The sequence below is a fragment of the Dromaius novaehollandiae genome, chromosome W (assembly GCF_036370855.1).
Source record: "Dromaius novaehollandiae isolate bDroNov1 chromosome W, bDroNov1.hap1, whole genome shotgun sequence".
Lineage (NCBI taxonomy): Eukaryota > Metazoa > Chordata > Aves > Casuariiformes > Dromaiidae > Dromaius > Dromaius novaehollandiae.
In genome coordinates this window covers 49,657,473-49,682,523 of record NC_088130.1, presented here as the reverse complement: position 1 = coordinate 49,682,523, position 25,051 = coordinate 49,657,473, and the positions used below count along the sequence as shown (strand labels likewise).

At 38.1% G+C, this 25,051-nt stretch overlaps 1 protein-coding gene across 5 annotated transcripts in view; it reads right to left on the bottom strand.

Moving 5' to 3' along the window:
- The window catches only part of LOC112995758 (3',5'-cyclic-AMP phosphodiesterase 4D), a 604,531-nt gene that overhangs the window by 131,247 nt on the left and 448,233 nt on the right, over positions 1 to 25,051 (bottom strand). The window contains exon 1 of one of the 5 annotated variants that reach the window (XM_064500991.1): positions 22,960 to 23,248. The exons of the other annotated variants lie outside the window; for them this stretch is intronic. Coding sequence (XP_064357061.1) covers positions 22,960 to 23,024 — 65 coding nt within the window. The 5' untranslated portion in view covers positions 23,025 to 23,248. Of the gene's footprint in view, positions 1 to 22,959; positions 23,249 to 25,051 lie in introns of those variants that run through there. 5 annotated transcript variants of the gene reach the window in all.

The following is a 25,051-nucleotide window of genomic DNA, read 5'->3' as shown; positions in this document are numbered from 1 at the left end:
TGGGTACATACTGCATGGCAGCTGTAATTCACTTAGGTTATCACAGAAGTGCCATTCTGCAGTAACTTCCTTTGGACAGGCCCTCATTTATAGCAAAAAAACAAAGTAATAAAATTTTATTTACCTCTCCAAAAAAAGGGTAAACTATTTATAGCATGTGCTCCAGGACAGGAGCCCATAGATAGGCATCTACTGTGGAGGAGGTGGCCTGTGGCTACGGGAGAAACGGGAAGGTCGGATGGGCCCCTGAACTGCAGAATCCTAATTTGTTCCTTAGACTGCTTGTGGCTACGGCTCACTCTGCTTGCACTGTGGGCAGACACGGCAGGATAAGCCCTGCTCGCCTGCTTGGTATTCTGGGACTGAGAAGAGCAGTAAGCAATCTCACCTGGCTGACCCCCGCGGCACACGGCGGTAGAGAAAGGCCACAGCGTGCCCGTGCCTCGGTAGCTCTGTATAAAGCCCAGGCGAGGAAAGGCTCCTTCCCTGCCACGCAGGATACAGTGAGCCACGCGTGCTCTCACACCTTGAGTATACTGATGTTTGTGCATGCTGGACATTTATGTGTCTCAAATCAAAGTAGGATAGTTTACAGTTTTGCTCTTAGATTTGTTGGCTATATTCTGCATTAGTTACAGATTATTTTCATATTTCAGTTACTCCAGAAATTATGCCAGCTACTGTGACCCAGTCCTTCAAAATATGTAGAAAGACTCTTGAGATACCATGCCATTAGAAAGCATTTTGTGTAAGGTGGACACTGATTCTATTATATTGATTTTAAAATCCCAGTCAGAGAAGGAAGGAATAAATGAACAAGATGAAGGGCCCTTTCTCTCCGGTGAAATACAGTCTTTCTGCTAATAAAAACTGACTTTTCATTGACACATTTTAGGTAGTTAATTTCCATCTGAATTTAAACGCTAACTACATTCACTGAATTCAGTGCTTTCAACGATAAATCTGTCCAAAGACTTGCTAATATACCACATAATTATTATATTTCTTTTGTGAAATACTGATTTTAGACAAACTTTAAATAAATTAATTAAATAAGACTGGACAAGCACTTTCATGATGTCTTTATGACTTCTCTTGGGCCTCTTGATTTCTTATTAATATACTGAGCATTATATTGAGCCAGCAGCTGACTTGGATGTCTCCTTTCTTGCCAGAAATAGCTACCCAGTGACTATTTTAATAATAAAGATCCAAATTTACAATTTTCTTCATCAGAAAGAAACAAGTTGTCAGCAACCAGCCCCTACCATAGGCTCCCATTGGACTTTAGATATTAAATAGATTAATGTGCAGTTTCAGAAAAAAAAATCATAAAATAAATCAGTGGATTTATATAATTGAGTGGCAGGCCTGAAATGTATTTCTTATGTTAATTCTCTGGCCAAGACCTGTCAAAATGTTTCCTTTCTGTCAGTGACGCAGGAGTGACCACATCCGGCTTTCTCTTTTGATTTTTCTTTCTACCTCCTCCCACATGCCTAGTAAAAAGCAAAGACCTGAGGGAAATGAACAACAAAAATGGCAATGACGTTTTTAGAAGAAATATCATATAATCACTCTACATTTGAAGAAAAAATACTTTATATACAACCTAACTGGTATTTTTATTTTCTCTGTAGCAAAGCTAACAAAATACTTCTACCTTTGTTGCTCGCATATGCGCTCAGTGAGTTGTAACCAAATGATATTAAAATAAACTTACGATCTAAATCTGAATTTTGTCCTACCACTGTATATGGGAGAATTCAAGCCAACTATCTACTTGTGGCTTTGGGTTTCCAGTCAAGCAATTCAGCAAGCAAGCCCTGTGATTAAGTCCATTTTTAGAAGCGGTATGGATAGCTTTTCCAGTACCAAGACTGCAAGCGAAAGAAGAAAATGTGTCATTTCATGAAATTTCTTTCTTTTAGCATCAGAACTTGGCTTTTACTCTTGGCATAACTGTTTTAGTAAACACTTGGAGTGTAACAGGGCCTAAAACTAATATTAAAAGCACAGAAAAAAGAGTAAGACACCATGAGTAGGACAAAAAGATACAATGAAGCAAAAAGATTTATAGGAATTAGTCTACCCAAACATGTTAGCAAAGGAACTCCAACTACATGTTTGAGCTTTTGTCTCATGATTTTCTAGGAAGAGACTTAGGAAATGTAGCCAATCTCTACAGAAACTTTTTCATGCTCTGTTACAAAGTTTGCAAGCAAGTAGCTTCCTACAATGACTATTCCCTATCTTTGGGGATTTTGCTTTGAAAAGTCTCCCCATACTAAATTCAAGGCGTACTTCTCATAATGTCATCTCATTATTCTTAGTTATACCTCAGTAGTCCATGTATCTTTGATACATCAAGCCTTTAAAGCCTTTGTTGCACCTATTAAATCAATTTGCTTGTTGTGCCAAGCCATACTAGGATTCTTTTCATGATTCTTTTCATTCATTCCTCATTCTTGCCTGATGATTTTTCATCTCTGAACTTGCCTCTTGGAAGTTAACATCTTCCTAGTAACACGATGTGCAGAAATGAATGTCAGATTCCAGATACTGTTACATGGATTATATCTTCCTTGCTTTGATATTTCTTTGCAGTTTAAATACTTAGCTTATTGCAGCATAATAAAAATGCAAACTAAAAATGTGGGAGAAACAAAATACAACATAAATTTCCTAGAGATGTCATAATCTGACCATGATTCTACTAGTTTTAAGTCATTTTGTGTGATTTTTCTGTTCTAATAATCCTGTTAGGACTAGCACCCCCATTTTCAGATAATAAAATATGGCCACCAACATAGTAACTGTTTTCCCCAAAGCTTCTGGGGAAATCTCTGGCATGTCAAAGTCTGAACAAGGAAGTCTGCAGAAAGTATTTAAGAAGCAGAACTATTTCTGTGGAATCTGAAATAAAGAAAGCTAAAAAATAGAATCGCTCAATCCAAACATGAGAAAGAATATATAGCAAATCTAGTGGAGCTCAAAAGCAACCCCTCAGCCAGCTGGCCCTGAGCCATCGGTGGACTCTTATTGCTTTAGTCACCTAGTCAACTCCTGGGTATATGTCTAGGAGCGCTACCTCAATGGTATCCATGGTTCTCCACTTAATTCCTGTCATTATTAAATTTACATTCTCTGATTCACCATTCACATAAATATTTACATAATATCATTTACATTATGAGTGCTCTTATTTTCAGTAAGTTATCTTTTCTCTGGAGTACCTTCAAACTCTTTTAATAAATCACTTTACCTAATTTCTTCAAGAAATTCTAGAACAACACTTCCTTTTCCTTTCCAAGGGCGAGTGTTGATTCAGCTATCCCCACATCTTTTTCTGTACCAATACTTTCCGAGCAGTATTTTGGACACTGGGATATAAAACAAGCTTGTATTGAGTATAAGAATATAGTATGCATTTGCTGAAATTCATGTTGGTATTAATTTTCCGTTGTTTTAAATATACCCAAATTAGCTCTCAGAGCATTTCAAAATACTTCTCTTGCAATATAATAAAAATGCAAACCATCCATCAAGCGTATTGGCTAATGCTAACTAAAATGCAGCTCCTCTAAGATATTAGCTGAATAGTAAAGTCTTTCAGGGAAAAAAAAAAATCACATATAAAAATGAATATGACATCACGCTTGAGAAGCAGACTGCTGCCAGAGAAGGAAAATCCAATCCACTGACAGAACTCCGCCTCCTGTTTCGGTGAATTCAGTCGGATCTCATTATCAGAAGTGGCCAAATAGCTTGTATGTTCCTTCTCATTTAGTGGTGTGATGAAGCAAGTATGTAGGGAAAGAAGCAGCTTCTCAGATGTATAATTCTTAAATCAATATTCCATAGTACTCCTGAAAGCAAACAGAATCCAGAAGGGAGGCATAACAGTTCCCTGGGGCTAACACTGCCATGTAATTGGAAGCTGCCTGGAAAACAGGACCTCCTAAAAAGTCTTCATATATAACCACAGTGAGAAGAAACACTCCGGGAGGTCACAGAAGATACGGATACAGGTACCCTGTGCTTAGTGGCAGGGGAATTCTGAAAACACTGTCCTGGCCAGATACAGGTGGAAAATAAAAGAAATAATAGTTATTACTAGCTATTTTCAGTTATTACTGGAGAATGAGCTGCAGAAGGAGGTTCCAAAGAACCTGAGTGTGCAGACTTCATGACAAAAAGGGGTCACATCCCTCAGCATCACCTGGCTCATAATCTTTAAGTCTTCTATCCAACTGAGCTTCAACCAACCTGTGCTTAAAAAGTTTTTCTTCCAGATAATGGATAAGGCCTGTGGGCAGAAAGGTCCAGAGGCAAAAAGGGCTGCAGCCCAAACCATTCATATAGGAAATTTGCACACAGAAAATAAGATACATTTTATCGATACTGTAATTATCACTTACATGATGGCATCTATATTTTAATACACACAAGGTGAAAGTCTTTGAGCTTCAGAGATCTACAATTTTTGTACTCAATGCTTTTTTGAAATTCTTTCACTGAAATCCTTTCCACTTCAATTCTTACCACACTGGGTTTTTCTGTTTTTTTTTTTTTTTTTTTTTTTTTTATTTTACCCAATTCTCTAAGTTATTAGTCTTCGCCACTTCCCTAGACTTCTACTGAATCTATCAAGGTCCACTTCTTCACGGTCTGACCTCTTAAAATCCTGGCTGTAGCTTTGCCACATACAAGCAACAGCCTTAAAAGGGAAACAGAAAGGTTAGGAGCCTGACTTGGAAGGATGCCGAAGCTGGAATATCTTGAGTGCATGTGCTCATACTGTATTTTATTTAGGCCTTTAAATACTGATGGAAGACTCTGAAGCACATTTGCTAAACAAGCAGTATGTCCAGAATGACAATTCCAGTCATTAATCCCAAATGAATTATAAGTAACAACAATGGATCATTTTTTGGATTCTACTCATTGATATTTATTATATTATTTTATTCTTATATTATGTTATTATAATGCCTGGCAACATTACTTAAGAAGACTGGCTAATACTCTACATTATAAGACTCCATTTTCCATTCTTTTTACCCTTATCAAATTCTGGCCAATGGTGCTGAAATCTTCCTTCTGCAACCTTTTAGGGGGGAGTGGGTGAACTGCTGATGAGAAAGAGGCAGAGAAAAGTACATTATATTCACTTTTTAAAAAATGCTGGAAGCAGTTTCGCAAGATACTCTAGTGACTCATATTTTATAGCAGGGACCTGGAACTTAGCCAAGTGCCTGCAATACGCTTTTTTGCTGATTCGGTGGACATCTTCCTACATTTCAAGAAGTTATAAGCTTAGGCCAACCTTAACTCAGTCACATATGTAGTAAAACAATTGTAAAACTCCTGCCTTGCTCAGCGCACAAGAACGCTCTGAGGAACGCTCTGTTAGTGGGATTCTTGTCACATTTACTGCAGAAGGTGGATACTGAAAGAGGCAATGGACTGCAAGAAGGTAAAAAGTTTTATCAACAAGACCTGGAGATAATCTTTGTCCAAGCTGCAGACCACCCACCTGATCCTAGGATAGTCACTTATATGTGTTTCTCATTCTTGGGCTACCCACTCGGATAAAGCCGTTGTCTGAGCTGTACGGGCACTGGCACTTTCAAATACAAACGAATTTAGAAGACAGGAGAAGCTATACTGGATGAATAAAAGTCCATCAGATCCTGCCTCCAGAAGTGACCAAAAGTGAATGTCGGTGGAAGAGCGTTAGAACAGGGCATGTATATATGATACTTCACCCACTCTCCCAGCCTGTAAGCATTCGCTCAGCCTTTCATAGGAACTATGCTTTGAATATATGAATCATTATACAACAAGTAGTCCAAAAAATGAAGTCCTAGGCATCTCATTTTGGATACACAATTTAGGGAATATTTTCACTTTAATCTCTGTGTTTCAATTCTCTCTTTATTAAGCAAGGAAGGTACCACATGGGTGCTGTGAAAATTAAGTTATTCAAGTTTCAGAAGTAGGAAGATACCATAGTGATGAACACTGTAGAAAAGCCAATGAAAACACTCATAATTGCTTTCCCAATAGGTCTGAATAGCAGGTTGCAAATAAAGCATGAGACCACATAAAGAACAGCAAGAAAAGATTAGAATACTGAATATCTCACTAATTGAGTTGTATTCATTCGTGCACTTGGTGAAGTAAAAACAATATGGAATCATATTATTAAAGTCTGTGCCATAATATTAATGTACAATAGGACTAAATCAAGGTCCCAAAGTCAATCTCAATGTTGGCATTCCCTTCTGTGGCGCCTTTTCAACTGCAATAATGAGCATATGAGGTTATTATGTATATGTTTGTGCATATGTTGGAGAGATGCTTTCTCATCAATTATTACAGTAATATACTGCATTTATAAAAGCCCTTATTTACCTAAACTCTTGCCTTTCCCATTGTTTTTCTCCTATTTTTTTTGTCAGCATACTGAAAAACCATCGACAGCTATTACCAGTAGACCGTCAGAGTTCAGACTTCAAATGTAATGTTGCAGACTTGCTTTCTAATGGTTAGTATATATAGTAAGAGCGAATTCCATTTTGTATATCACGCACATTTGATTAACCTCATATTTTACTGACTTCAAGATCCTTGGAACACCTCATTCATAATCTCATTATGATTAACTACCATCATAATATAAGCATTTTCTAACTTAAATCCTTTGTGTTCCTATACTGTGTGCAAAGTTTCTCTTACTAAGAGTAAGATCCCTATTCTGCACATGACTGTTGGACTCTATGAACAGAAGCTCTAAAGCCATCAATGCAGGGCTTTGACAAAATAGAGAACATATTATCAGGTGTAAAATTACTACATAAATTAAGCAACTTTAATTTGATGAAATACCTAAATCAGCAGTCTACAAGTTCTCAAGAACTATTCCTAAATGAACTTGAAACAAGATAAAACAAAACTCTAGGTGCTGCAGTATTCTCATGCCCCACACAGGACCAAGCACATCACACTAAAGAAATGATTCTTTCTCTGTTGAGGAATATAGTAGCAAAAGTATCAGTTTACACTGATTCACTCTTCAGTTAAAACAGTGCTAAGGCAGTTCCTTTAAATATGATCCTATAAATGTACGTTCAGTTGTCCTATAAGAACTAGCTACTGAATGGCATTTTTTCCCAGTATTAAACGAAGTCAGGAGCAGATCTGATGGGGTAGGCTGAAACAGGAACTTAAAAAATACACTTTTTAAATAAATGTGAGTGGTCTGGAAAGACAAAGCTGTTAAAAATTACGGTATATTGCAAAACCAAATCAAGCATTCCTCTTACAAAGTGATACCAAAGTGTTTTACAAATATTTACAACTCAGTCTGCCACATATAGAAATATGCACTTACAGACCTATCAATACATACAAAGACAACTCAGGCTTTTCCCATCAATATGAAGCTATTTGTAAATTCAAGCCAATTCCAGAGAATGAGTGTTGGGGGGGAGCAGATTGCTTGCTTGCTGCTGTGCTGATCCAGCACCCATCCTCCCAGCTGGACCTGCTTCTCTGCTGCCATGCTAGATCAGGCAAAGCACTGCTGCCTTCCCTCCTTCCTCACTTGATTCTGCAGCCTTCCCCTAACACCAAAGCACTGGGTAGTCACACTACTAAAAGCATTACAAAGTCTGGTCAAATGATAACACTTAAACTACAGAGTTAGTTAGAATAAAATGATTATTAAAATGACATCTGTTTACAAATAGAAAAAACAAATCCAAATCAAAGGCAAAAAAAAAGTCTCCTGAATTAAGTAATTTCCACTTTTCAGGGAAAATTGTGTATGCCTTATTTTACTCTGTGCAAAAAAAGGTGTTTGACAACTTGATTCCAAAAGTCTATTTTCTTGATACCGATGTCATTACTAAAATTGGGGCAGGACATGCCATAATTGCTGGCGCCACGGAGGTGATTATATGACTTTGGAAACATTACAAAATGTGCAATGCAACAGACAGAAAAGCAGAAATGCCAGCTTTTAGTACTAGTGGGTACAGCTGAAAAATGAAAGTATAATGTTGTTGCTTTTGGAACGAGCTTTGTCTAGATCTTTTTTTTTCATTGAGATCTGGTTATTTCACCCTCTGAAGTGTTCCCAGTCAAATCAATAATTTTGCCAAATGTAAAGCTGCCTTCTAAGCAGTTCTTTTCAGCAAAACTCAGTCTGCATGTCCAAAGCCCTGACAAGCCTGTCACACATGCGGACACCCTCCCTCCTCAGCTGACACAATTATACATGCACAGTCAACCAGCATGTATACCAGTGGTTCCGGAGCAAAATTCCTATCAGAGTCTTTGGTTTGGTGTGGAAAAGAAAATAGTAGCTGAGAAACCTTAGACAGACATGGGGCCCTCTAGGCAGCTGAGTAAGGAACACATATTTTACTCTATAAGCTATCAGGAAATTATTCATTTCAGTCTTTTCCTCTGCAGGAATGAAGTGGGATAATAGGATACAAAACCAGTTCTTTCATCGGGTGAGTCATCCTGAGTGAATCATTTTATCCCCTTCTGTGCTTCCATTTCCCTTCCTGCAAAATGGATACTTTGTAAAGTGCCTAGAGATCCACTCATAAAAAAAAGAGACTTAATAAGGCCTAAAATTAGTATTACTGGGAGTAGCAGTATTAGTGGTGCTAATATGAGAAAGATTGTTCTTCAAGAACCTAGCAAAAGTGGATTTTTGGGAGAAAGGGAGAAATTTAGAAATTTTACTTTTTTTCTCATAGGAAACAGTTGAAGAAATATGAAGAATAGAAGGAAGGAGAGACTTGCTTATTTATCTGTTTTAGTACTTTAACTTTCCACAACCTTTCCACCATTAAAAAGGGACTAGGGGAAGACATGAGACCTAGTATTTACATAACATTTAGTAGCAAATGGAAAAGAAGGAGAGAAGGGGGGAAAAAAAAAACCTCACCAAAGATTTTATTATAAGAAGTTTTATGAAAAGTTTTGGAAAAGAAAAAAAAATCATTTTTGCCTCAGGCCAGAAGTCAGTCAGAATTTGTTTTTTAATACATTTTTTTCCTCTGCAGTCTGTGCTCTTCCGTAAGGTGCAGATAATCATTATAAACTCATTTTTCAGGTGAAATCAGATTATTTTGATTTCAGAATGAAAAAAGGTATCATAGAATAAAATAAATGCTAAACAATAGTAATTATTGCAACAGATTAAACACTACTGAAGTCTAAAGGACTGAAACCTGGCAGTGACCAAATCTGTGCTTGGCACTCTGCTACATAGCCCTACCAGGCCAGCACACTGGCACGCTTCTCCTCCTGTGAATCCGGCAACTCTGCCTAAACTAAGCCTTGACAGTACAGATTTTCCTGTACGATTCTTTTTTCCCCCCTCCAGGCATGGCTCTCTGCCCACAGAACCTGCCCATCCATGAGAGAGACGTACATACATTAAAAAGGATAGCCACTTAAGCAGACATGCATACTATTTTCTTCTTTGAAATTTGTCTTTCAGTTTTGAACTGGAAAATAAATTGTTCTTCATTTTGGATTTCTAAATGCCACTGAATAAATAAATAAAAATAAATTCTTATTTTGAAGCAAAAGCCCCAATATTACCACAATCAGTATCTGGAACATACAAACTAAAGTAAGCAGAGAGAACAGCTGGTCCATCTTAAGGATGAAAGACTTACAGTATTTTGCTTTCAATTACACAGGACAATACTGGACTTCTCATTTCTACTATTAGGAACCAGTAAGAAAGTAACTACTGGTTAGGAAATTAACAGACTTTAGTTGAGTAAGCAAAATGTTCTAAAGAATTAGGTACTAGTAACTGAAAAATGCTTCCTTCCCACTCACTTAAAAGCATGTAATGATACTGATAGCATAAATACAAAATTACATTTTACTGTTGAAATGAACAATTATGAGAAGTTGCAAATGCGCAGTATCAGTCACAAAGCCGTAAGTTAAATAATATTAACAAATGAAGGTCATCTTACAGACAGAGGGGAGAATGCATTTCTTCTGGGGGAGGAGAAACTGCTTGGACAAGATCAAAAGCTGTGATAGCTTTACAAAATGTCATTTCCTAGTCATTCATTTCCAGCATTTTCCAAGAATGGAAATTCCAAGAAGAATAATACATTGCTTCACAGCTGTGAATGCCCTGCCTGCCAAAAATGTGACTGTAATCACTATCTATGAATCAAAGACAAATGATGGCATTGCTGATAAATATGAGTAAGGACTTTATGGAAACTTAGCCCTATAGAGCTGAAAGTCGGTCTCATTTGGAAGTGGTATGTATGCACGTGCTGTTTAACAGCAAGCACGTAAGTTATAAACTGGCCTGTACCAGAAGGAACGTAATCATAAGAGATAAAATCATTTTAATAGGTGATTGTGGTATTTGTGTTGGCACAAACGTTAAGATTTTACGAAGGCTGACACCACCACTACTCCCAGGGATCCAAAGAATTCTTCATAACATTTGTCCAGCTCAAATCTCTGGCCTTTAAAGAATGGAAAACACATGTCAGCAATTACGCCACTAGTCACAGCGTTACTAGGCATAAAAACAGTTCTTGTGCCAAAATTGACTGAGTCACTTCTTTATGCATTTTCTCAAATGTCCTGGACTATACATGGCATCTAACCGAACTGGTCACATCGGTCGCAGTGAAACTCAGGCTAGCATGCTCCTTTCTTGAAGCGCACAGCATTCAGCACAGACGGCGCTGAGCTGAGTATCATGGGAGAAGCCGGACGTTAAGACAAAGGCCAGCACACGTCGGCCTAGCCAGGGTTTCCAAGAGGATACATGAAGAAATAAACTTCTGCAGACTAGTCTGGAAAGGCCACAGACACAGTATCACTAAGGCAACATCACTGTCAAGCTTTAGCTCATTAAAAGAAAGGTATGCAACCAGTTAGCTTCATAACACAGAGCAGGTTGTACACTTTAAAAATAATTAATTATACAGTTGCAGTGCCTAAAACTGATCATCAGCAAGGTTTGAACCAGGGGTTCCCACTGGCTTTGGTCCACTCTTACCTGCTTACCAAAAATATTGTAACTTTAAAAATATTCCTTATGCCGTGTATGTTTTCACTTGAATATTGTAATTTTTTTTGTGTATCTCCTTGATTCTTGTCAGATTTCCTTGGTATCTCGGTACACACGAACGAGTAGTATCACAGGCCTTTCCTGGTAAACCGCCAGCGGTACTGGCCTCAGATTTTTGAGTGGGGCTGATAAAATTTCTCTCTTTTTGCTTGTATTCAAAGATTAGTGTGTATGTGTCTAAAGCAAATTATCCTTACTATACTCAGGTCCTAAATCACCAATATCTCCTCTATTGTTATATTGGCAAGTTGGGAACTTCTACCACTTCAGACAGGCCACAGTATGAAATGGGCATGTGAGCACAATAAAGAGGGGGAGAAAGTAACAGTATGGTCGGCTCTTTGGGCACTGACTGTCTTCCAGAGATTGTGGAATAGCTAGCAAAAAGGCACTGAACAATGAGAAATAATGCTGAAACTTTGTTTTCCAGGATACTTACAATACAGTTTCTTTTTGTGTCGTGTACTGCTAAGGGGGGAATACTAAATTTAAAATTTTAAAAGTCTACTTGCTAAAGCACAAAGAAAGAACTTAAGTTATGAAAGGTAATGTAAAAATGTATTTACAATCCTAAATAATTAGGGGACAGCCCAAATGATCATTATGCAAACCAAAAAGCAGCCAAAGGATTTAAGGAGGATGTTTCTTTGCCACCCAAAAGGCACCCATCTACTATCTCAGTTTATGATTCATATTGAGTTTTATATTATAGAAAAGACACAGAAGAGAAGCTAGAGCAACATCACTGTTCTCCAGCCTCAAAAGCAACAAATCATAATAGCTCCTGACACACACAAAATTCCTCTTTTCAGTCCTATTTTGTTGGAAGAACACGATCCATTCTAGCTTGACTTTTTAAGAATCTCTGAAAAAAACTGTGGAACAGTGTATATGAGAGGATAAATCCAAAGGAATTAGAGAAGAAAGAAGCAAGAAGCAGAATAGGAGGCAGGAAGGAAGAGAAATCCAAACCCAATTGTCTGCTGCTGTAAACAATCATTTGCATAATTTACAGCCTGGCGTTTCTTCCATTTAACTGACGGAAGATTTGTTCCCAAGTAAACAAGAAGCCAGGAACTGCCTGAGCAGAGTCTATTTGAAATAGCAGCCTGCGCTGAATGAATTGTTCAACATCCAGGTGGTTTAATGATTGGCAAGAGATAATAAGAGAAGTGGGAAATTAAATTATTGTATAATTGGAGGATATTTCAACTTCAGAATTCAGTACTATTTTAAGGGTACCGTAATGTAAAACTGAAGGAGACATGACGAAGATCTGAACGTCATTTGGCAGCATTACCAGCATCGCACTGAGTGTCTCTTTCGGCCTAGCTGACTAGCTGGACACTGCTTGCCAGCTGTATGCCACAGCAGCACGCTCAAGCGGAGCAGTCCTTTGTGTGTTTTTAATTGCTTTCAGCGTCACTAATCATGCTTGTAAGGAAACTTGGGTTACAATGGAAGTAGGTGGAAAATGGACTTGGTTCTGCAGCATAAGCAAGGGATCCCTTCAGGGCCTTCGTTCCATTTCCCACCTAAAAGAGTTTGTGTTATTGTTTCCTTTCCGCCACCGACCTTAGGTCAAAGTTGTGTGTGTTTCTAGCGGTACCCAAAAATGTGCACAAGAATGATGACGACTACAGGAACTAATATGGCCTCTAATACTCACAGGTGTCTGATGACCAGTATAACCCAAACGCGTACCCACAGACAGATACCCTGAGAAGATCATTTACTGCTGTTCTTCTGTGACTCGACATTTTTACTTGTCGTAAATTAACATGCCCGGTTTTACCATACTGAATCTGCCAGGGTTAGCTTAAATAGTTGTCTTACACTCTTACTGCAAGTGCAGCCCTTCTAACTTTTAAATATTCATATTTAATTCAGCATATTTCTGTCTATAAGACAGGGCTATGCCTACTAACAATTTTTTTATGCAGCTTCAGACATAACAGACTAAAACTGATGAAAATCTGTACACAGGAATTGTGCAAGATTCATCCAGGGTTTGTGAAATGGCTTTTCAGTCTATCAGACATCCTTCCTCTGTATTTCCTTTTTCCTATGTGCACTATAACCTCAACAGATAATGGCCTTATCATACCATCTTTATACAAAACATATGAGAAGTAAATATACACACAAATCAAGAAAAAAAGGCAAATAAACAAAACAAAAGGATCTTTTTGTTCTCTAAAAAGTTGCTAATACACTTGGAAAAACTTTAAAAATGCTTTGTTTAGAAATCATGTGGGGAAGATTTACAGCACGTATTTTGATAGATGTCTCAATTTGGAAGTTAGGGTCCCTAGGTAGTCACTGGAGAGACAATTCAGAGGAGAGCCTTGAGCCCGCGTTTCAGTGCGTCGCCTCAGACCTTCTGAATGGCCCGCTAGACGCACACGTTTTCTCTACTGTCTGTATAAACATGGGTGAAAACTTGTCAGTGTATCATCTCCCATGTTGTGGATATGTTTTATATCTAGCAAGAGGGCTGTCTGAGCCCGAGGACTGAAGAGCAGTTTTGGCCCTGGCAGTGGGAGCATGGGTGACGCCTACCTGCCTGTGACCCGACTGCCTGCTCAGTCCTAGCACCGACGACAGAGGGCAACGCCGAGAAGATGGCATGGCCCCCCACGCAACTCTAGCACAGTTCTTGCCCACATGGAGATTTTGGCATGCAGCCTGTGTATGTGAATATAATAAGACATACATGTTTCTTTAATTTTCTTTTGTGTATTCAACCAACTCTAAGTACTGCAAAATGACGAGGCTGTCTTTAGAACTGTGAGATTTTAAAAACAAGTAACATTTTTTCTTACTCTTCACCTTTTAATGTTTGAACCTTTGAATTCAAATTTACAACCCTTTCTATCACCATTAAAATACAATTTTTTTAAATGTAAGAGCTGAGAATTTCACACAACTATGAGACTTAGGTTTATATAAAAATGTCTGGAGCTATGCCAAGTAGAAAATAACAGCAGTTGGTAGATTTTTGTAAATGAAAAAGTCTTAACCAAAATATATGTTAGGATGGGAAAAAGAAAACAGTATTTATGTATACCATTTAATTCAGACACACTATGGGATAGTTCCTTTGAGATGACAGCCACAGGACTATAAACTGCTAAAACAAAGGCGGTCACTTATCGAAGCCTGAAGTCCTTCATTTGGTCATACACACTACAAGCAGTACAGACATCATAACACTTGATTTGGCTTCTTACTTCAAAAAAGAAGAAACATAGCTTGTGAGCACTAGATCACAAATTTTTAGCACACCTGGAACACCTGGAAAAATGCAGAGATACAAAAAATGAAAGTGGAAGTTGTAGTATACAGCCACAAAAGCACATTTGTGCAAGTCTACAGGCATCATGTGCCTAAACTGCCAATAAACAAAAAGGATTAAGCTGTTATTAAAATAAATCTACTTAAAGATAGTTTCCCAATGTGTAATGCAATGCCTTTATAATCATTTTTAAAGTATCTGGTGATTTGTATGTTAATAAAATAGAATTTAAAGTGAAACTTTTATTAGGGAAATTCCATAAGATGATCTGTTAGAAACGGTAATGCACCAAATCACTTATTTTTATTACTTAACCACCTCTAGTAATTTAGGTCTTGTTCTTGATCCTTTGATTAGCACCACTGGTAGGCTTCACTGCTCTTTTATCACACAATATTTATTATTTTATAGCATCTCAGAGTATTGCAGATGCTTTTTAAAGAAACTGAAAGACACAGCTCACAAACAAAGCATTTACAACATAGCTAGATTTGTGATACAGTAATAAAGATGACAAACAGTGTAGGAGAGGTTGAACAAGGAAGGATGAAAGCTGCAATAACACAATTATGTGATTGCTCAGTTTTAGGCATATAAATACATATTTTATATCTGGAGGTTTTGAAAGACAAAAAAGGAAGCCAAGGCTTTTTTTTTTCATGAAATCAAGATAAAATTTTGAAAATTGTTTTGCTGCAGCATCACAAAGGCTAATTTTCATGACGCATGCTAATTAGGAGGGTTATTTCAAACTCAGGTAGAAAGTAAGATTTAAATGCAAATGAGAAAGATAGAAGAAGCGCAAAAGAAAAATGGGGCGGAAGTAAAAGTAGCCTATACTTATGGAGATGGGACCCATATAGTAAGGTAAATGTATAAAGGTATGATAAGAGGAAAATAGCAGTTGGTTAAGTCAAGGAAACATCACATGTCAAATGACTACTGCATGAAAGATCCGAATCATTAAATATAGAAATGTCTCTGGACAGTAGAAATAATTATGAACATAGAGTTCTAGGAATGAAGGTGATCTTAGGTAACTGACCTTACGGATGGGATGCTTCGGCACTGCAGCCAAGGAGCTTTTGCAGCGATTGGCTGGTTTTTCTACATATATACCTCTGGCAGAGAATTTCCTAAAAGTACTTTTCGGAATCTGCCTTGATGTTTGTGTGGGTGGATGGTGGCAGAAGCTATGAGATGCAGTACAGCACCACGTGGAGATAATCATTTGGGTTCAGAAAGCAGCATAGCCACAGCAGTGTGGTGTAGGGCTAATGAGCCTCTGTACAGCATCATCCCTTCAGGTCCAAAGCGGGCAAAGCTAGCACCAGCTTGCAAGTCCTTGCAGCATCTGTGTATGTATCATCTATGTCCTTCTTTCTTTGATACATTTTATGGCTGCTTGAAAGAAAACATACCCTGATTGCTAATGGATTAGATTTGCATATGATTTTTTCTTGTAACTTCTCTTTCAGCTGCAAGAGAATTTTAGAGCTATCTGTTTGTAGGTTCTCATATAGTTACTCATGGGAATTTCTTGACAATTTTTGATAATAGAAAAATATTGCATCAAAGCAGAAACCTTTTGCAGGAAAATTATTGTATTAGAAGAGATTTAAGGATAATTTTCAAAATTGTCAAAAATATTTTTTATCAAAATAAAAATCTTTTTTCTAGTTTGACATGATATTTTCTTCAAATAGCTAATTCTAATAATAATTTTAAAAACTGAAATGAAAATAATGTAAAATGAAATTACTGAAATAACTGATCTGAGATGAATTTATTTTCACATCTCTGACAAAAAAAGTCAGTTATTCATACTTCTGAGCCAATCTGCTCTTTCCTTTTCTTTAATGCAACAATCTCACAGAAAGTTCAACAAACTAAATAGCCATGATGTAATGGAAGTGAATAAAAGGGAGGGCACTTCTTTATGGTATCTCAGGATTGATCCAGAATGTGGCTTTTGGGCTAACTCTTATCCTCAGTTGATCCAGCTGTATATGAACTTCTGGTTATGCAAGCTGAGCTGTCAAGTCAGCTGCCCACGGAGCCAGCCACACTACTCCTTATGTGACGCTGGGGATTGAAATTAAAGTACCTCAATCCCACTGGCCTACTGGCCCAGCTAAATTGTAGTGGAGCTTTATCCACGACCTGATTCTATACATATGTGCACAAGAAGGTATGAGAATGAACGGGGCTGTAAAGACGAGCTTGTATCCTCAGGCAAATTGAGAGTGGCTTGTTTGTACACTATACAGAGTGGCAGAGAACTACATCATGTACTTGCATGCAGTGAGGAAAGAATATCCTGTATGTTTTCCTAGATAGATTAATGTTGCTTGAAAGAGAATGTCTCTGAGGAAGTGCCCTTTCTTTGCCGGAGTCAAACTTTACATTTTGAAGTTTTATTTGGCATGTTTTGTGATATTATTGTTTGTTTAAAAAACATTTATTATTTGTAGATAGCGGTTCTTTTCACATTCATGTTAAAATACTTGGATTTTGTGTTGGCAAGGCTAATACTTCTTGCCGTAAAAAAATGCAGAGATGTGACCATGCCAAAAGATTTTATTGGCACAAAAAATCAGTAAAAGAATTCTCTGAAATCACTGACTCAATTTGCAGTGGCAGCCAAAAAAGCTAACAGTATGTTGGGTATCATCAGTCAGGGTACTGAGAAAAAAAGCAGGCATAATTTTGCCACTATATAAAAACCTCGGTGTGCCCACATCCTGAATAATGTGTGCAATCTGATCTCTCTACAGTTCAAGAAGTACACACTGGTGTTCAAGGAGATACAGAAAAGGGCAGCTAAAATGACCAAGGGATAGAGCAGCTGCCTTATTAGGAAAATCTAAGATGGCTCGACAGAAAAAGGCTGAGGAGGTTATGACTGAGGTTTACAAAACCATGAAGTTGGTGGATAAAGTGAATACAAAGTGTTTCACCAAATTCCACAATGACAGAACTAAGGGACACTTGTTGAAACTAGTAGGACATGAGGTCAAAGCTCATGTCCTCAGCTCAGTAAAGCTCAGTAAAGAAGGTCATCTTTACAAAGTAGGTAAGGCTACCAAAAAGCTGTGAAGGAAGACAGTATCAGCAAATTCTAAAAAGAGACGAGACAAATTCATAGACAACAGATAAATAAATGGACTCTAAAGGGAACAGGCAAGGAAGAACCCGTTCATATCCCTAATATACACTTGTGGATGCTGGGCAATATGATAGGAATGGACTGCAGAAGTTGGACAGATTTTTCTGTTCTCCTTTTGCCACTGATGAAGACAGAAACTAAGCTAGGTAGACCACTAGTTGGGCCCAGTAGGACATTTCTTATATTGTTAGAAAACATGACACCTGATTAATTCAAATGCCACACCTAATTCAGAAGACAAAATGACATTTGTGTCCCTGTTTCATTTTGCAAAAATACCAGTATTTAACATACTACAATGTGTAAACTAACAGTGACTATACAGGCTTCCTCATTAGCACTGACGCTGGCAGAATATATACCACCTCAAATTTCCCTGGCCTTCATTTGAGGCCCGTACTGCTTATGAAGGCATATGTAGCTAACTGAAGTCAGCTATGAATTCCACCAAAGTCTGACTTCATGTAGGAAAGGTCATCTCCAGCTTGCAGGCTTTGTTCACCATTCAGAAACTCCCCAGTTCTGGACACGGTATTTGGTACTTCAGCATCCCCATGAGTTTGGACACTGTGCAGCTTGCTTTGAGCACTGTATTCTGCCCCTTCAGCTATTAAACATGTCGTTGAAAATTATATGAGTTCCCAATCCTCTTTTATTCAAGAGTGGTTGCATAAGCTATGACAGCAAGGGACAGGTAGTGATCTCCCATGGTGACAACAGACTCCCATCTCCCACAGATGACTGTAATACTGGAGAGGAAAAGAGATTCATCTTGCCCAGAGATATAAAAGCCTGATTTCTTCAACAGCCTGGCAGTGTGCATGCTGTTAATATGATTCTCAGTTATGTTTATATACTGTTCTCTGTCCTATAGACAAAAGTGTACCTCTCATTCAAGTCAGCGTATTTGCTGATTCCTTCACAAATATCCTATTTTGCTGCTGATCTCCCCAGCACTGAGATTCTCAGTCTGAAAGTCAGCAATTATTTCAGACATAGGCCTGATGCCAATAACCTAGAGGTATGTGACTCTTTCAATAGTATTTATTATATATCTCCACCACCATAACACTGGCAATGGGCTTGCCAGCACCAAGTGATCTGAACTATTTTGGGATAGCCCATGTGATATAGCCACATGTTCATCCTGTCAAAGGCTCCAGAGGGCAGGTCATGTTCATGGCATAGTTCTACTTTGTGGTGCCTTTAAGTCGGGAAGCCAGTGCAGCTGCGCGGGGCTGCGCAGTGGGATCTCACCCCATCACTCTGCGCTAGTACTTCAGCTCCAGAAACAATACTGTCCACTGAATGGATACCACAGTTGTTGCCTTGTCCGCTCTCAATAAAAATTTTACTCAGAATCTCCCTTGTGATCTACACATTAAGGGTAAAATCATGAAAAGCTCATCCAAAAGATCAGTATTGTTCTACTTATCTATACATATGTTTTACCAAACAGCCTTTTAGACTGAGTAAGTCATACATGACAACATCCTTCAGTAATTCCCAATCTTCCAAACTGAATGATACCACAGACAAACATCACCCAGTTTTGGAGTTAAATAAGGCTGGATAAAGTGTTCTACACAAACAGAATCCTAGAAGGCCTCTGCTCTATGAGACACCAGGGAGGCTGCGATATGCTCTTCGCAGATCAGCCAACTGTAAACTCCAAAAACCAGGGAAGCAGGAATTGGTGTATGTTATAAAAATAAATGAAGACAGGGAAGGCCAAGCCACAAGGTAAACAGATAGCTATCATCTAGACACACCACGTAGGCTGCAGAAAGTATTGTGGGCAAAAAGCTGACACTACTTCTGGATGTATTAGATCTTTGGCCTAATTGTCCACATCACGAAAAAATAATGAACTTCTAATACCTGATCAGCTGCATGTTTCCTAGCTAATGAGCCCTATCTTGTCCAACAACCATGGCTATTTGTTTGACTCACCAGCATGTTAATTCCTTTCTTAAACTTTTAAAATTTTATTTGAGTTCTCCAAAATAGAATTTTTCAGTAAGTTCAAACTTTTCGTTCTGGTACAAAAGAAAGGGAATCAGAAATAGGACATTTCTGTGGAACATAAATTCCCTTTCCATTGGTGCTCTACAGCTCAGTGACAAATAGTCAAGAAAGTAGAGCCATATTCTCATTTAAATGCATATAAATGAGCCAAGGTTTTATCTTACAGTGATTTTCCCTCCGACCTTGTTATTTCTTCTGAGGAATAACATGACAAATCAATCTTCTCTCACCAAAAAGTCTGTACTGTCATTTATCCATATTCTAGATATTCCCCAGAAACATTCTGCTCACTTCACAATCACATCTTGGTTAGGAATGAGTGGCAGAACAGAGCAACATTAAATTAATAGTTAATAATCCTTAAATAAGTCATCTTCCGCATTATTTTGTATAAAATCCAACCTTCTGCTTCTACTTCTGTGACTATAATTTCAGATGAAATTTTCAAAGATGCATCAGCAACAGAAGGTTTGTCTACAGACCTTAATAGAGTGCTTAGTGTCAATCAACCCTAACTGAACCAGCCAACTTTGACAGGGCAAGCATCAGCCCAGCTTTCCACTAGGCCTAATTTGCCCCTCCTCAGAGCTAGCTTGGATGTCTCTGCACACTAAGAGTGGGTGATATCATCTGAATGCATCATAATATCCATACTAAAAAGACAATCATGATTTCAGCACATATTGTGAAGTTATTTTTACACCTTTTGGACAGAGGGTCAGTGTGATTTCAGGGAACTGAGAACAGATTTCTCTGCCTTGCCTCATTAACTCTCTTCCATCCTCAAACTGGTTTCAGCTAGTTGGGAGTCTGGATTTGGTTCCTCATGGGAACTTTATTTATACGGGAAACTGCAGTACAAGGACATCCTGGGGCCATTTCTCTCAAACCCTAGCAAATGGGATATTCATACTTCAGGACAACCCTGTCCTCCTGGGACCCCCAAAAAACCCTCTGTGATTTCTCCTTCTTCCTACACTGTCCCATCTCTCTCTCCCTCTCGTTTCCTTCCTCCTCCAACACACAGCAGGATCGCTGTGCTGTGGCTTCTGTTGATACAGAGAGTTAAGAGATACAGAAAGGAGAAACTCGTGCTCTAGCTCTCCCTGCCTGCAGCCTCAGCATCACCTCACTTCGGTTGAACGGGAGAGCGGTTGTGTACAGCAGGCCTGCATCAAGCCAAACAGGTGCCACAAAGCAGGACTCAGGATCGGTACTGCTGGCTTTTGCCTAATCATTTTGGAATTGTTTAATATTGTGGTAAGACTGCTGTGTTGGTATCCTGCCTAACAGTACTGTACAAAACAGCATTGATCCACGGATCCTAAATCTGTGGATTAAAACCACTTATGAGTAGGTGAAGTCATGCAGGTGTTTTGGAAACCGGTACTGCTCAGGTCACTTCCGAGCCGGGATCCAAGAAGGCATCTCGCCTGGACGCAGCTGTGGAGGGGCTGGGGGGCGGCCTGGGCTGCCACCTCCCCCGGGGGGCTGGAAGTTCAGGTGCAGGGGGGCCTCATCCCTCCCCTCCTCTTCCTCCCTCTGTGTTGCTGTTTCCCTCTAGTCTCTCAGTGGGGCAGGGCTTGCTTGGCTTCGCTCCATGCTGCCACTGAAAAGCATTTACCTTATCTAGACAACTCTCAAGGCTCTCCCCTGAGCCACTTCCTGGGCTCAGGTAATGTTTCTAAATTGCAAGGTAGCACATGACTCTCAATTCACAGTTAGCAGAAACTGTATTCTCACCTCCCGGATCAATACTCTACCCGAAAGCGGCAGCAACGAAAGGGAGACAGGCAGATATTTTAGACAGAATACTTAGTGGTCATATCAGCCTGCACATCTCAGCTCAGAGGATTTATCTGTTTGAAAGAACTCTTTTTTTTCCTTCAAGAATCGATGGAAGCTGTCAAAAAGATATCACTGAAGGGCAGAATTAATCAAAAAGATACTGATTTTCTTTGCATATTTGTACATAATAATTAGGGCTTGTATGTATTAGCACACTGATTTGGAGACACTCTGCCTATTATATAACGTTTCCAGACATCATTGTTTTACTACCTTGCACAGCGTAATATCAATACAATATCAGCTTTACCAATATACAGTTCACTAACTTTTGTGTTACTTTGTTGCATTTTAATAAAAAAAAAAAACAATTCTTACTGCTATTTCAGCAAAATTCCTCCTCAGCAGCATATGAGAACAGCTGGGATTACTCTGTACTTTGAGTAGGGTACAGATTTCCCTTTCTACTACAAGATGGCTTTAGCAAAGGATAATTGGAAAAAAATAGCAACTGCTTTAATAGTAGTAGTGAAATAACTTGGAATGATTTAACTCAGAACCAAGACTGTCTGAAACATAAAGCTTTTAATAGCCTAGAGTTCAATTATATTAACTTGATATATTTGCTTACAAAGTAATATAGTTACTACTCTAGCTCACAATAAGACATCACCCATTTAATTCTAAACAAAGATTATATTGTAAAATACATCATTTTATGTCAGTGACTCAGATTTTCCAGTTAAACATAGTCCTGAACCATTAGCCTACTATGAGTATATAAAAATGATGGTGGTTTTAAGAAAAACATTGAGAGAGAAAAGAAAGTGGGAGGCTAATCAGCCTCATAGAAAATTGTCCTGTCTGTGCCTATTAAGCTATATGATGCATAAAGTTCTCACAAGAAAAATAATTACTCCAAAGACAGAACTTTGACAACTGCTAACTGAAAAATTAGCAAGAAAATCATACACACAGACCACTAATACAGTCTGCTTCTACTTCTCTGAGCCCTGACTGCAGAGGAAAGACACAAAGCATAACACTGCACAATCTCACTTCTGCCACTATAAAATCTCTCTCCTCCCAGGACACCTACCTCTGCTAGTCAGTCTGTTTATGCAGCAAAACTATTTGCACGTATCCCAAAATAGCTCATGCAAACTGTAACTTCATTTTACCCTCCAGCCTCCAAAGCTGAAAGTTTTAGGTTATAACTTTATCACTGAAACAAATCTACTGAAAAATTTTAGAAAGTATTCCTAAGTGCAGAGAGCGGCACTGACTACCAAATGTGAAAATCTTATGTAATAGGTCTCGTTATGAAAATACTACATACATAGTATTATATAAGAAAAAGCGAAATAATTTTGTTTCTTACTATTAATTGTGAAACTTAGCAGCTGAACATCTTCAACAACCATGCAGAATCTATCAAACCAAAATTAAATCCTGTCACTTTCTTGGGACATGTCTGTGTGTCATAATAGGAAGGGAAGCTTGAAAGAAAAAAGCCAAACACGTTACCACATTGCATCGGCAGTCCTTAAGGAGCTGGTAGATCGGGATCTTGGCTTCATAACAATGCTCATTTTGAAAAAATCCTCAAGTATTTTTAGCAGTCAAACATCAGTTGGCCTTATAAAGCTCATTCTCCAAGTATTCCATTTCAAAGTGTTTTCTAAAATCCTCCAAAATCCTTCTCCTGTAATAATGCAAGCTCCGAAGGAAGAAATCTAACACACTGCAACTCCTTCCTTTTTCACACTGAATTTACTCTAGCACTGTGCTGTTCGGAAATGACAGTGCTTTTCTCTTCTGTCTTGTATTGCCCTGGGAGGAACTAGTCTATTTTGAATCTATTCTCCCGGTAGGTCACATGGGAACCAAGGCAGCTGAAAAGTGTCTCTATCTCTTTCTTGCAGTATTATAACAACAGGTTTAAAGGTTAATCACACTGAAAAAAGAACACTACCGATGGACAGTAAATGAAAGGAAAAGATGAATGTAAAGCATAGTTACACTAGTGAGTTGGCAGGGAATTTCCATTTAGAGACTTGCTAGATAAATTAATCTCTGTGGAGTCGAGAAAGGAACAAAGATTTTTATTCCAGGGAAACGAAAATCTTACCTAGAAATATAATTCTTCCCTTTTTTTTCTACTAACCCTTGCCTCTATTACATACTGTGAATAAGTACTATTGTTTAACTTCACAAAACAGAAAGTATTCCCTATCTGAAGGAAATTTAAAACTCTGTGGGGAAGTTAAATAAAAACAAAATTCCTTTTTGTCTGTTCAAGTCAAACACACATACAGACAGCTATTGTTATAAATCAGTGAAGGACAAAATACCTCAGTAAAAGATCTCTAACATGACGTCTTCTCTACCATACTGCAGAAGGAGACCTTTTCCTGTTATAATAAAGACTGTGATAGCTTCTGCATTACAAGCAGCTGAACTTGTATTTGAAAAACTTATCACAAAAGCTTTGAGAATGAATTTGTTTTAGGAAATATTAACATAAGCTTATTTGGCAATTTCACTGTTAGAAGAGGAAAAAAGGAACCCCCCAAAACTGGACTATGAAAATACAATTGAAATTATATATTTTGAATTTGCTCTGAACTGTGTTGGAATTGTTTTTAAGCTGAGAGAGCAGAGTTATTGCTCAACAAGTGGTTACATGCATAATAGCCATTCCTTTGTACAGTGTTTACAAGTGTTGCGGCCTATTACTGGCAGCGCAGCTTGGTTAATAATGAAAGAAAGCACAAAATTTTGTATTTATAACATGTATACAGACTTGGCAAATAGAAAAAAATACGGCAAATAGTTTATGCATAATATATCAAAACGTTCATCAAATAAGAATAATTCAAATAATTCACTCAAATAAGAAATTCATCCCTTTCTGGATGACAGTTTGCAAAGCTCTATAGAACCTTTGCACTTTATTTTATAACAGTACCATAAAATGCATTACGAACTACAATATATATCGACAGGAAAGAACTAACTGCCCTCCAGGCTTTTGCCAGCTATCTGCATATAAAGTGCTCTACAACAGCAGAAAGAATATTAATAACATTTCATGCTAAGCATTCTGTTCTTCATATTTTCTGGGCTCTATCTTTTAAATATCATCTGGTGGTTAACACAGAAGTGTCCCATGGAATCATAAAAGTTAGTCTCAAAGAGTGGAAAAAGCATCTGTGATAAATTTAGCTTGAAGGGTCATACAGTCATGAGACCTTTAATAACAGTTGGGTCTGTCTCCATGCAGGTCACATGTCTATAAGAGTGGACATAAATCTGGTGGCTTTTGCTGAATCTGTTTTACTCCTGAAACAAATGTTATAGGTCCTGAAGAAAAACAAAATAAGTATGAAATAGAAGTGCTGGTATTTTTAAAGCTTTTTCTAAGTTGGTCTGGTTATTTAAATATATATCAAAATTATTCCTGTATCAGTATAGGAGCACAGACTAAAAAGTTAGAGCATTTGACTAAATGGTCTCACGGTACTACCCTGGAATGAAATATTCAAGGACAACATCTGCTGTGTCACGCAGTAGACATCTCAGGATGTTTTGTTCTCCAATGTATATCACTCAAGAT